Below are 13,824 nucleotides of genomic sequence, written 5' to 3'. Positions count from 1 at the left end.
GGCCGCGGCCGGTGCCGGTGCCCGGAGCCGGAGCGAGTGAGGGGAGAGACCCTGCGGGGGGAGGGGGGGACGGAGCTAGGGCTAGGGCTAGGGCTAGTGCGGCGGCGGCGGCAGCAGCAGCAGCAGCAGCAGCAGCAGCTGCGGGAGGAGCCGGAGCAGCCAGCGCTGCGCTGTGGAGGAAGGAAGCGCAGGGCTGCTGCGTTTGCAACCTGGTTGTTACTGCTTTTCGGTTTATTTATTTATTTTTTTGCCACCGCTTTTTGACAGTTGTTTGTCGCCGTTGTTATTGTTTTTTTATTTTTATTTATTTTTTTTTGATTGCGGGGGGAAAAAGCGAGCGATCTGACGATCTGAAACAACTGAGAGGCGTGATTGAAAGCAAGAAATAATTAACTGGAGGAGGAAGAGGAGGAGGAGGAGGAGGACGGGGGTGGAGGAAGAAGAAGGAGGAAAGCAGAGCGCGGCAGAGCGGCGCAGAGCGAGCGGCAGCGGGACGCGGTAACTTTGGCCACAGCGGAGGCGCCGGAGCCCCGGACTGCAGCAGCGGCCGCCGCCTCAGCCCTGTGCCTGCCCTGCGCGAGGGAGAGCCCTGCCGCCTCCCCGGCCGCCGGACATGTCGGAGCATAAGGCCATTGATCCTAAGTTATCGACGACGGACAGGGTGGTGAAAGGTGGGTGCCGTGCCGTGCCGTGCCGTGCCGCGTCGCGCCGGCCCCCGCCCCCTCCTCACCGCGTCGTGCCGCCGCGGCCCCTGCCCTCCCCCGCCCCGGCAGGTACCGCCGGGCTGTGCGGTTCCCGGCGGTCGTTGGCGCGGGGCCGTTGGCGGTCGTTGGCGCGGGGCCGTTGGCGGTCGTTGGCGCGGGGCCGTTGGCGGCGGCTCGCGCCGCGGCGGTTGGAGGCGCGCGGCCGCGGCGGGCGGCTCGGCGCGGAGGCTCGCGCCGAGGCCCCGGTGGACGCTTTGCTCCTTCCCTCGCCGCCTTCCACACACCACCCCCGCCGCCGCCTTGAAGGCGCTGCACAGGGCTCGCTTGAGAGAGAGGGGGAGCCCCAGCTTCCTCACTCGCCCGAGTGCCCGAGGGAGAGGGGGGCAGGGCTCGGCCCCCTCCCCCAGCCTGGCTGCTCCTCCGGGCATCCCCCCTTTCTCCTCCTCCTCCTCCTCCGGACTGCGCTCCCCCGAGTCGTCCGCCGCCGCTCGTCACCGCCTTTCGCGTGCACCCCGCCTGCACCAGGATGCCTGGAAACCTCCGCGCGCCGCCAGCCGGGGCTCCCCTGCGCTGTGCTGCGCCCGCCGTGCCCAGATGCGGCGGGGCTGCGGAGCCGGGGGGCCGGGCACGCGTGTGCCTGGCGCCGCGCGGCCAGCGCGGGGCAGGGCGGCGAGCGCCGCCGCCTCCGCCCTCGCCGCCTCGTACTTGCGGTTTGGCCTGGTCGGATGTGAAGTTATCCGGCAGGCGTACTGCGTGCGGGCGCGGATGTGCGGGGCCGGGGCGGGGGGGGCCGGGCACACACCCGCCTCTGCTCCCTGGTTTGGCTCTGTTTAAAAGGTATGTGTTTGCTGTGAGCTGCAGTCATACAAACAAATTTTAGTTCAGATTAACAACACGTTGTGCCCTGCGGTAAATACCGAGGTCTCATTTATTTGGGTAATGCCTGATTTGAATTGTACGTGAGCGTTTCTCAGTACATGGGAGGTAGGTATATTTAGTGGGCTTTTTTCTTCTGCACTAGCCATATAGCTTGATACACTTAGATACAAGGTATTTCATCCAGTTAGCTTGTAACCAGCTTACAAATACAGATTTTTTTATGCTGCAAGACACAACTCCCAGATGCAGTATGTGTCCTTCCAGAATCCAGGAAACTGGAAATAAAAATGGCCTTGGAATATGTAYGCTTTTGTGTCTATGTGTGTATATGCCAAAACCAAACACTTATTGTAAATATTGTTCAGAAAAGGGTATTATTTATATTTGTGTGTTTATATTTACCTTTGCCTTTGTATGCCTTCCTCATTCTTTGTTTTTTTTCTTTCCAAATGAAATTTCAGATCTGCATATGTAGTAAGAAAAGCAGTAACAGGCTAAGTTGGTTTTTTTTCTTTCTTTCTTTCTTTCTTCTTTTTTTTTTAATGACTTAGGAATTTGCCTGTATGCCTTCTAATACCTGGAATATTTATTGCTCATTTAAGTAGTCAGCCTGTTGTATCTCACTAAGAATATATCTCACTAAGAATAGGCTTCAGAAGCCTGAACAGCTGGGTGATGATGCTTTTCTTCTGCAGGTATAAAATGGCCATCATATTGAAAAGATTTTCTTATGATAATGAGTTGGGTGACTTTTTTTGTCTAACCTCATCCCAGAACAATCAAATGGCCTGATCTTTGCTGTGGCAAGACTTCCTTTGACTTGGGTAGATGTTTTGCCCGAGTACAAACTGCTGCAGAAGTTGACTTATTATTTCTAGTTACAAAACCTTTAGTGGTTTCAATGCATCTTAACGTGCTTTATYGGTAATTGCTTGTGTGCTAATATATATAAAATCTCAAAACATAATTTTAAGAAATTTTACCAGTATGTATAGTTAGATAATTTTATAGAGTAATTAAAACAGAAATCAGCTTTCCTAGCCAGATTTAAATTATTGAAGGAATGAACAAATCAGAACATACATGCTGCTTAGGTGTGTGTTTGTTTATTCAACTCACCTGGTAACTGTTGGCTCTTTATATAAGTGCTTCCCAGAAAGCTTGAAATTTGTTTAACCAGTTCATTCTTTTCTTAAATATTAAAATCCTATTAAAGTCATTAAAGCAGCGCTTGTAAGGAGTAACATACAGTAAACTGACTCTTAATGGGACTATTCTTTAATGTATTGTAGACACTTTTACATTGCCTTCCTGTATATGTTTTTTTTGCTATTGGGAAACTCAACAAGAAAACAATTGGTAGTAATAAAAGATAGAAAAAGTTATGTTCCGAGTTCATTCAGTAGTCAAAACTGTTGTTTCTTCTCTGTAGGACATTACTTGTATCTTCTTGAGATGAGCAACTAAAATAGGCTTGCAATGTTAAAAATAATACATAATTTAAAAAATCATCACTCTGTAAGCACCCATGTAAATAGCTGGTGAACCTTGATAGTTCAGAGAGGGAAACCAAAGTTTCTGAATTTGGTGAGTTATAACCTGTGAAAATAACTTCTTATTTTTTAAGTAACAATATAATTTGGAACCACATTCGGGGAGGAAATAATAATTTTAACATATGGGTGTAGGCTCTGAATTTAAATTGTAATTATTTTACTATTTGAGAGCTTTCTTTTACTGCAGATTTGGTCATGTATCTGTCTAAACCAAACAACCCCCCTTACCCCCTGCAAATCCTGTCAATTTGCTGGTGCATGACAGGAGATGTCTCCTTCTAACAACAATTGTGGGCTGGCTCTGAAAATCGCGGCTAAGCACTGTTATGTAACTATTAGTGGAATGGGTTGGGGACGTTACAGTCCTAGCAATTTCATGAACATTGCTTGTGACTCTAAGCAGCCTGTTAGGTGGGTTGTGTGTTTTCTTTTTTAATTTTTTTAATTTTATTTTTTTATGCTGGAAAGAATCAAATATAACACAAAGTGGAATATTTCTACAAATGAGAACTTTTTCTACTGCTTATTGAATCTTCTGAATTGTGCTTGAACTGCTCTTAATCAAAAGTAAAACATCCTTTTCAGAGAAGAAGGGGAAAATGTCTCAGAAGCCGCTAATGCTCATAAGGTCTTGGCCTTCTCCCACCTCTGTTACGCAACTCTTGGATATTTACATTCAGTAGGTTATTGAGGGAAATTTAAATACAAACAGCTCTGAAATTATTGTGCAATGAGCAGTGTAAAGAAGAAATTCAAGTCCCCCTCAGTTACAAAATCTGTGCAATGTTATGGCTTTAGAAGCTAATTAACTCCTGGTAAAGTTGACAATACTATTTTTCTGGAGTTACAGGGAAAGAAGGGCCTCTATGTGAATCCAAAGAATCCAGTTCCAGCTAGAACAATATCTTTCTGGTTTGCTTTGGTTCTATCCTTAAGGTACTACACATGTTATGATGCAAACTAGATGGTTTACTTTTATTCTGTGGATGTTGATCCTGTAGAGGGACAATGATTTGAATAGTTCTGTTGACTGAAAATAAGATAACCTGTATGTTTGAAGACTTGTAGGATCAAGGCTTAGATCAACCTAATGTTGCAGAAAATGCTGACTTGGCAGATTTACAGGATGAAATTCCTTGCTTTGTTTTCAGCGGTATGATGCAGCCTTAACCTGGGCAGGCACCTTCATTTTACTTTGCTTTTGAGGTCTTATTCTCCTTCAAGATGGAGAAGGTTACTCCTTATTCACACTACTTTTAACTCCTGAGACTTGACAGCCACGATGTGGGTGGGTTGTTCTTGTGAAGGTGGGGATACCTGTCCAGGAAAACTGGACTGAGAATACAAGCTCGTTCCTCAGAGGTCACAGAACAGCTGTTTGATGTCAACACCTTCAGGTCACTACTGACATTAGCAAGATTTGAACCCCACTGACCTGGAGGGAAAAGCTCTGTATCATGTTACTTGACCTCCTCAAAATATTAAGTGTTGCATTACCGCCTTCTAGAAATACTGTTCTAAAGCACAGTAATCCTATATAAAAACTACAGAAGTGAACTGTAATAGTCATACAAAGAAATGAAGGCAGTTTTTCTTATGTTTCTTACTGTTAGTTTGGTACAGTAATTATTTTGATTCTTTTATATTGCTCAGATGGTTATGTGCTTTTAGGGGGTTTTTGCTGTTTTTCTTTCAGAGGAAAATGTTCTAGAGTTCTAATGGGAAACCCATATCTCAGCTCTTCAGAATGGCTTCTGTCGTGGCTTTTGATTCTTGGTGTTGGTAATTGCCTTTTCTTTTGTGCATTGTGTGCTTAGGTGTACACAGTTAAATCAAGAGCTGACAACACCAAAAACTAGACACTAGTCTAATACATAATTCATATCTCTGAATTTCATACTGTGTCATTAATAATCTTTCAATGTGTAGTCTGTCAGTTGTTTGTAATATAATATGAATGTCAGTTTAAATGTCAGTTTGTATTCAATATGTTAGTGATCAGTATTAGTTTCAGATTCATGAAAGGTGAAACTAGYGTCTATTGTCAATAATGGGAATAAGCAATGAGGTTCAGAGTTTTCATCTAGAGTCCAGGGAGATGTATATCCTCAGGAGAGTCTTTTGCTTCAGACTGGAATCCAGCGAGCCAGCATAGATGTATTGCAGAAGCCTGACTCTGCCTTACAGTGAATCAAATGTTGTTTATTATTATTATTTTAGCATAGATATATTCTGCCTGTGCTAGGGTGGCTGTTCTTTGTGGTTTTCAGGCAATTGTGTGATGACCTAAATGTCAGTAATATTGGTGAATGTGGTATATATTTTGGTGTAATTTTAAGAATTAGGAAATATGGACCAGTATTACTTGAATATCTATAGCTGTGTAATGAGAGTACATTTAACAGGTATGTGCCTCTCTTCTGAGGATGCTGAAAGTTCAGGATCTGATGCTCATAACAGTAAGGAAGGAGCTGCTTAGTAGCTGCTTCTGTTGTTGTAGGAAAGCTAACACTATCTTTGTTTTAATTAATTAAATTTATCCTTATAATATTTAGGAATGTACTCACTTGTTCTGAGGAAGCTTGCTGCTGTTTTAAGGGATGTTATCAAATATAGAAACCAACTTCAGCTATGTCAGGGAAATAGCACTGGTACAGCTGAGGATTATTTGCCCTACTCCGCTTCTGGCTTCATTTGGAGGGATGAATGTTCCTCCACCTCAGCTTTGTAATGAAGAAATCAAAGATCCCCTGGTACCATCACAAGGCAAATCATGTCATGCTGTAGCTCAGGACAGAAAAAAAATGGAATGTACTGGAAGAGTATTTATGTTGTTGCTTAACAAAAAAATGAGCTTGACTTGCTCTTTTCTTGTATTTAACTGCTTTGTTCTTGCATCCCGTAGTTAAAACTGACTTAATACCTGTAAAACTAGTGGATTCTATCAGTTGGATGTTGCTTTGGTATCGTAAGAAGTCTTTGTATGTTTCTTATGCTACGGATTTGTATGTGACTTGTGTGCAGCACTTGTAAATGCTTGTGAATGAAGTAATGAGAAACTTTACAGTGCTTGATAGCTATGCTTGTATAATAAAGCTAGTGATTTATTTTGGTTGGTGAACTCACTGGTGAACTTACTCGTGGAAGATAGTTTTGGAAATAAGGCATTGATTGAAACAAATCTGTTGCTGTTTAGACATAGGGAAAAAAAGTGTGCACTGAAAAATACCTTTCTTATGTAATTAGTGTTGCACTATGTAGGTAGGAGACTTTTCTCATGCTCTGTGTTATGGAGTGGCTTGCTGAATGTACTGAGTCTCAGGACTGATAAAAGTTGAGGGAAGACACTGCCTTATCTGTGTTTTTAAAACCTTTTGTGTGTTTTGAATTCCATGTYGGCTAAAGCTGTCTTCTGTTATGTGCTCTTTTCAGTTCAGCCTAGCAAGACAGCTTGTGCTTTTGATACCATTGGTGGTGGTGAGAAACTTGAAAGGGGTGTTCATGCTGGATGTTACTGGCATTTAACTTAAGTGGAAAATGTGAGCCAGTTGAGGCAATTTTCCATGGGGGAATGTTGTACAGAGCAATTGTTTCCTATCTGCTGTCCATTCCCAGATTGAATGGTATCTACTTCCATTGTCTTGGCCTCCTTGGAGATGATAGATGCTGCAAGGCTATGCTTACTTTTCTGTGCATGTTGTGACAGGAAGATCAAATACAACATGTACTTTTCTCTTACTATATATTTATATAATTAATAATTATTATTTATAATATTTTTAATAATTTTTGTAGTTCCTTAACTTTCTTAACTCCTGGAGTCCTTCCCTTCTTGGTGTTTCTACAGGGAAGGGAATTTTTGTCAAAAGTGATTTTAATGGGTGGTAATAACAAATGAGTACTTGTAGCTTATATACTCTGGATTTATTTTCTGGTTTTAGTTTCATTTATTTTGCTGGATAGCTGTTACTTAAAGTACAAAGCAGAATTGCGGTTTGGATTTGGTACTCCATTTGAATATGAATATTAATTCTTCCAAGGCTTTCCAGCAATGTTTAAGCAGCATGTTGTTGGAGATGGTTCCTTCTTCATGGCTTTAAGGAGTGTGAGTGAAAATTCTTCTTTAGGAGTATTTAAGATACAAAGATACTGTTTTAGGCTTTCTTTATTTTATCAAATATGTCATAAAAGGAAACCACAAATTTTTGAAGTAAAAGCCACTTTAAATAATCTTCATGAAAAGGTGCCGCCTTATATTCTTTTATATGTGGTTTCACAGTCAAGAGCATGTTGTAATTGTGTATCATTTCAATTCTTCAGCTGAACACTTGAATCATTTCCTGTTCTGATAATCAGTCTTCTGCCTTGACTTTCCCCTCTAAGAGATCATTTTATGGCTTCTCAGTCAATAATGGTGAAATGTATCATTCCAGTTCTCAAAAATACTTTGACATATGTGCAGCCTAGTTTATGTAAGAGTGTGGCTCATTAAGTAATCTATCTGCCTCTCAGGTTGTTGCTTCAGTTGTGTTATGTCTGGAGATTATGCTCAATTCAGATTCCCCCCCCCCTTTTTTTTTAATAATTATTGAATGGAGGAAAAGATGGAAGAGCATGTGTAGAGAAACACAGAGACGATATAAATGCACAGATAAATGCTGTGATGGCAAATTTAACTTTTAAAGATAAAAAACTGAACTACTTATTCCTACCCTATCTACTCCTCCCAGAAGTTAATACTATTGAAATAACACCTCCAAAGTAGTAGCTGCTTGACAGTCATCTACATGTATTTTAAACTGAGTATGATACCTATTTTTATAAGCAAGGTTAGGCATGTTAACGTTGGCATGGCAACACTGCTGTGTGAGGAGAACATGACTATCTTATTTAAGATGTAATTAGGATGCCAGCACAAGTTCCAAGTAGATCCATTTATATGTGGAGTTGGAAGTGGAAGAAACAGAGTGGAAAGGCACCAAAAATGAAAAAATGAGGATGATATTTTATTTAGAACTTAGTTCCTGGGTGTTTGTGGATGAGCATGTTGCGTGTGCCTAAGTCAAAAGACGTAGATGGCATTCTTTCCTTCTCTACTGTATTACATGAAGTTTTGGAAAACATTTAGTTTGAGGATTATCTAACAGCTAACCATCTTTTTACTTGGAAATAAAGTTATACTGGATTTGTATTGCAGCCTCCTTTTTGTTGTTGGTCAGGTTTCTTTTAAAATATATATATTTTTTATGTATTGATATGCTTCATCTTCTGCTATTGAAGTTTAATTTATAAATTTTTTTAAATGTTTTGTGCCTTCTTATTGATAACTATGTTGAACAGCACAAGGGCTGGCTGGAAGTTGTGATCTGGACGTGTGTACTCAGGAACACCAGAGCTTCCTTGAACCCAATGTCTTTCCTTTGACAGTGGGCCTCTTTAGGTGCCTAGGGAAGCATGTGAGAATGAAGGAAGTATATTTGTTATGACTCTTCCTCTGACTTGTCTTATTATTCTGCAGCCAGCTGCTGACTCTGTAGCTTTCTTCTCAGTGAATAGCTCTGCTACCAGTGTGCTGCTGCTGCTCAGGCTCTTCCCAACTTGTCACAGAAGGATGTCTCTATTCTGCAGTTCTGCTGCTGCTTGCAGGTTGCTTAGCAGTAATGCTGAAAACTCACAGCATGACTGTCACTTTTGATCATCTGGCTTGCAAAAAACTCTGAAAAGCTGGATAGATGGTGATGGTTATTGGTTAACTTGAGAAGACAGATTTCTTGAGAGACAGGATAAATACCCAGACTTCAGTGTCTTTGCAACAAGACACAGAAGTTAATTAACAAGGAAGAATGGATTTGATTAAATTGATGATACTTGCTTGAAAAAAAACTGAAGTTCACCACAAATGAGTAATTTTTAAAACCTCCGTCTTTAAACTTTGAAGGATGAAAAGTGAGGAACCTAGTCTGTGTAGAGATTACACAAATGCTTTGTGGCACTGTGATAAAAATATAGCTGCATATATCTTAGCGATAGTAGCTATTTTTCCATGATTCAGATAAGCATACATGGATTAATAGTTTGATGCATTATGGGAATTTCAGAAGGAAAAGTTCTGTAATGTGACAAAACACTGATTAATGGACACAAGTATAGGTATAATAATGCTACTGTATTACTTGTATTCTTTTTGTCCAGCCCATCTTTTGGAGGTATGCAACTCGGGCATTTTATTGCATCATAGTTGTGCCGGCCAAAATGCTTCTCTTGAGTTGTACAATGTAAACTGCTGGAGTGGAGCAAAAAAGGCAACAGGTTTGCCTAGCAAATTAAATTAAAAAGCTAAGGTAAAGTTACCTGACTACGTTGATTAAAATCTCATGGAAAAAATTGTACAACTAAACTGCAGTGAAGCACATTCTGCTGTAATATTGGCTCTGATGCTTGCTAGTTATACAAAAATATCAAGTCTACACTGTGTTGCCACAAAAAAAGGAAGTGTCCTTTGAACTTCTGTTTGGAATAGTGAAAATAGCATGTTAATAATGGGTTATGCAGATGTGATGTTGCAGACAGTCTTTAACATTCACTCTGGGTCTTGCCCAGAGTTAGTAATAGAATCCCAAGCTATATTTTTTTGGCCTAATTTAGTGTGTGACTAGGCTTTAATCTTTAAGCTTTTTGAGTGATCTGGTGAAAGTAAGCTGTAAAATTATGTTTGACTTGGTAGCGACAGTTAAGTAATTGTGTGGCTGGGTATCGTAAAGTTTCTGAATTGTTCATGTTTTGAAGTACCCATCGTTTGGAAAGAGATCCTTTGTGGTCCAGATAAACGGCCTAAAGTCAGAAAGGTGCATCATCTTCTGACATATGTCACACTGTTGCGTTTGGTTATAAGAACACATCTAAAAATTACTTCTCTCAGTTGGGATGGAGATATGTTTTCCCTCTTGTTGTAAACCAATCATGTGTCAACTCGTGGGAGAGTTTTGTTTATTTAGTGCTTTTAACTTCAGCATTCAAAGCTTTCAGAGTACCTCTCTCCAGGGCCCAGCCCCATCTCATTTTGCTGTTTCTGGCTATTTTCTTAGACCTCTTGTATATATGGTTGCAATTCTGTTATAAAACCTTCTTGTTTTTAGTTACAGCTTTTTGTCTACTTCTTGATTTTCTTGTTCTTTAGCTGCAGTGAAAGAATATTAAAAAGCTCTATTTGTTATTTGTTATCAGCACCCATCTTCACAGGGACCAAGCTGGGTACATGTTATATATGAATGTGGTGGTCCTTCTGAAGTGTTTGGAATTCTTCTGGGAGTGTTATTCTGTGCTGAGGTGGAGAAACTTGTAAACTGGCTGCTAGATTTTTAAAGAAATTAGTGACTTTCCTAGTAGCTAAGAAAAACAGTACAGAAGCTTGTGACTTGTTTTTGGTCTATAGTTCTGTATGTGTGTTTTTGGAGGCGAGGAACATGGCTAAAGAGGAATACTGTGTTTTCTTTAGAAATCAAACAAAATGACTTGGAGTAGTACGTTCCTGATTTAGTGAAGATTTTCTGTGGGCAKACTACTTTTCTGTTGCTTTCTCTCCAGTTGTCAAGCAATAAAGCTGTAGTATAGTTGTATTTGAAAATTCTTTTTTTCTGTATATGTATGTTTTTTCCACCTTCACCTTTTCTTTGCATTTGTATATTTAAATCTTTATGAAAAAAAATGATTTAGTTCATGCAGAATACCATACAGAAAACAATTAAGAACTTCTAGATGGGGAAAGCCATGCACTTGTTGACTTGAGGAAAAAGCTGCTTCATCGTCCACTTTTGACTTGAGATGTTGTTCTACTTGGCGTACTTTTTCAACAACAAATTCAGAATTTCTTGACAATTTTCTGCTTTTATTACTCTAAGAACAATTTTAGTAACTTAATACCTTTCATCTAACATCCTTTTTTAAGGAGTTGAGTATAATGGAGAACTTGAATGTACAACCATTGAAATAAGTTTTTCTATCCCTCGTCACAAAAACCAATCCATCAAAAGAATTTTTTTAAAAAAATAAGCACAACAATTTATTTAATTTTTAGTCTTTTTCTACAAAGACTGCCAAGTTTGTTTGATGTAGATTACGATGGCCACACTGTGTCACAATCTCTGAAAAAGTGCAACTGGTTGTTAGCTACAATGATGAACAGCTGGAGTATTTTATGATAACAGCTGGGAACAATCTAGTTTTCTTCAATCTTTTTATTTATTGTTTCTTTCATGCCATTTTAAAATGAGAAAGAAAGATTATTGTATTTGTTCTTAACTTTACATTAGGGATTTCTTCCCAGGCAATGGTGGCAATTAGGTATCAAAGTATTGCATTACTGTTTGTGACTTGGGCTATTTCCCTTTGCAGGACCTGTTTTATAACCCACTGAAATCTGCAGGAGTTCGAATCTTTTCATCAACTTGAAAAAACTATGAATCAAGTATACATCCTATGATTTATAGCTTGGCCTTCCTTTTCAACACATGATTTTGTGTGTGTTAAACCACTTTGTTATAACTGATCTTAATGGCTTAGGACAGTGTTAGCTCTTATTTTTAACCCTGAGCGAAGTGCACTTCTACTTTGTGGTGCTTTCATTTAGCAAGTGAAAGCTAACTTGTCTGTATGTGACTGTTTTTTCCAAGAAATATTATACTATTCTATTGTGTCTTGAGCTATTTAATCTAAAATGTTTTCCATATATGTTTGTGTTTTAGCATTGAAAAAACAAGTTTGATCCCTTYTCTTATATAAATATCTTTTTCCATGTTATGCTCCCATAGAAATGATTTTTCCTCAATAATGAACACAGCTGGGTTGCCTTAAATACAGGACTCTGCTTTGGTTAACTTATTTTTTGGCAAAATGAAGGAAGTCTTGATATTAAAATCATACCAATTGTACTAAAGATGTATACAGGATATCTTTGTAAAAGTGTATTTTCTTTCTTGAGAAACTTGCTTTTCTGTGTACACTTGGTTGAAGGAAAAGAGGGAAACAAGGTTGTGATGACTCATTGTCAGCAAAGCTATGCATCAACCCATACTGGAAGGGAGCTTAATGGCAAAACAAGGCATATTGGACAGAGGAGGAGATTGGAAGGAAGATATAAAGGGCTCAATGGGCAAGAGTATGCATCTTCAGTGCAGTGAAGTGTTACATGGGGAATTCATATCTAATTTAGAAATCAAAAGCACCATAGCTGTGTTCGGTATACTTTGTCTGATAAGTTGCATTGGCTTCAGTGAGTATCTTGGATTTTAGAGAGGTATCTCGGTGAAATTAGCTCAAGGCAGCTTGACTTTTCCAACAAGTGATGCACTGACAAAGGCAGTTGGTGAAACTTTTAGTTGCTCATATACTTTGTGTGCAGAACACTAAATTGTGTTTTGATTGTCTATATGGTATTTTTTTAAGAGAAGTTTCTGAAGATAAACTGCTTATAGTTTCTGTTGACTGTAACAACTTTTAAACTGTTTGCCTTTACATTATTGGTAGTAAAGAGGGGAAAGGACTCCAAGAGGTTGTTTTAAGCGTACTAGATGAGGTTCCTTTTGAAAGAGAAAAAGGAAGAGTAAACTCCAAACCCAAATATTTCTGCTACAAATGGGGATGAACATGCTTTCACTTCAGTTGAGAGATTAATGTTAGCTTCTGGGGAGCTGACTGCCTTAGCCAGGTATATTTTCTCTTTGTTGTTTTACCTTTTTTCTCCACACTCCACTGTAGGAATAGCATATCCATGATTTTTATGAACAATATATCAAAGTATCCTTCTCCATGACTATAAGCTTAAAAAGTATGAGCTTTGCCAATGTAAGCAGGAATAGATTATTTGACTTTCTTGTTTGGAGGTAAAATTTTCTGTGTGAAATCTAAAGGTAAATGCTAAAGTTCCTTTTTACATGTAAAGGACTTGCACATTAGGGAATACTACATCTCTAGTCTCTTTAATAAGGTACTGCTACTTCCCTAGAGCCCTGAAACTCAGGTGGCAGTTCTGACATGTAAATAGTGTTTGCTGTTTACCACATAGAAGACAAGGGATATTGCTGTCATTAAAGTCTTAAGCATAGGTAACTTTTTGTGCAATGCTAATTTCTTATCTTCTATCCTACTTCCATTGACAGTACTTTGCTGTAGGATATTGTTTGTTTAACCTAGACTCATCTTAGAAGCACTGCTAGTTAACAAGCTTCTCCGTAGGTATCTTTTTGGTTATAATCCAGTTGACATGGTTTTTGAATGTGCTCTAGACTGTCCTCTCCCTTGCCCTAGCTACAAGGTTGTTGAAGTAGAAAAGATTTTTATAGATGATCTTAGAGAATTCTATGGTCATCTTTTACTGAACTCTTGGAAATTGTTTATGAAATCCATAGGCCTTTCAACTAAGTATGAAACACAGAAATCTTTCTCTCTTTAAAATGAAGGGCTGTGTCTGACAGTAAGATATTCCACAAGAAGAATGGTTTGTGTGATTCTGAGGCTCCACCATGAAAATACTCATTCTGAAGTAGCACCAAGAAATGTTGCAATGGGAAATGTCTTTTAATTGATATACCCTTATGTAGATAGTAGTGTTGCTGGCAAAACACCTGTGTGGATTACTCTTAATGAGTGTCAGAACTTTCTGAGCCATATGTAGCTCCAGATATTAGTAC

General features: G+C 39.6%; 1 protein-coding gene across 1 annotated transcript in view; it reads left to right on the top strand.

Moving 5' to 3' along the window:
• Positions 1–59: 59 nt before the first annotated feature.
• The window catches only part of PPP3CA (protein phosphatase 3 catalytic subunit alpha), a 198,833-nt gene continuing 185,068 nt past the window's right edge, over positions 60–13,824 (top strand). Inside the window, exon 1 of the mRNA XM_085325599.1 lies at positions 60–671. Within this exon, the coding sequence (XP_085181725.1) occupies positions 614–671 (58 nt within the window). The 5' untranslated portion in view covers positions 60–613. The remainder of the gene's footprint in view (positions 672–13,824) is intronic.

The sequence above is a fragment of the Rhea americana genome, unplaced genomic scaffold (genome assembly GCF_003343005.1).
Source record: "Rhea americana isolate MKP2758 unplaced genomic scaffold, rheAme1 scaffold_99, whole genome shotgun sequence".
Classification (NCBI taxonomy): domain Eukaryota; kingdom Metazoa; phylum Chordata; class Aves; order Rheiformes; family Rheidae; genus Rhea; species Rhea americana.
The sequence above is the reverse complement of the archived record's forward strand: the minus strand, read 5'-3'. Positions and strand labels throughout refer to the sequence as shown.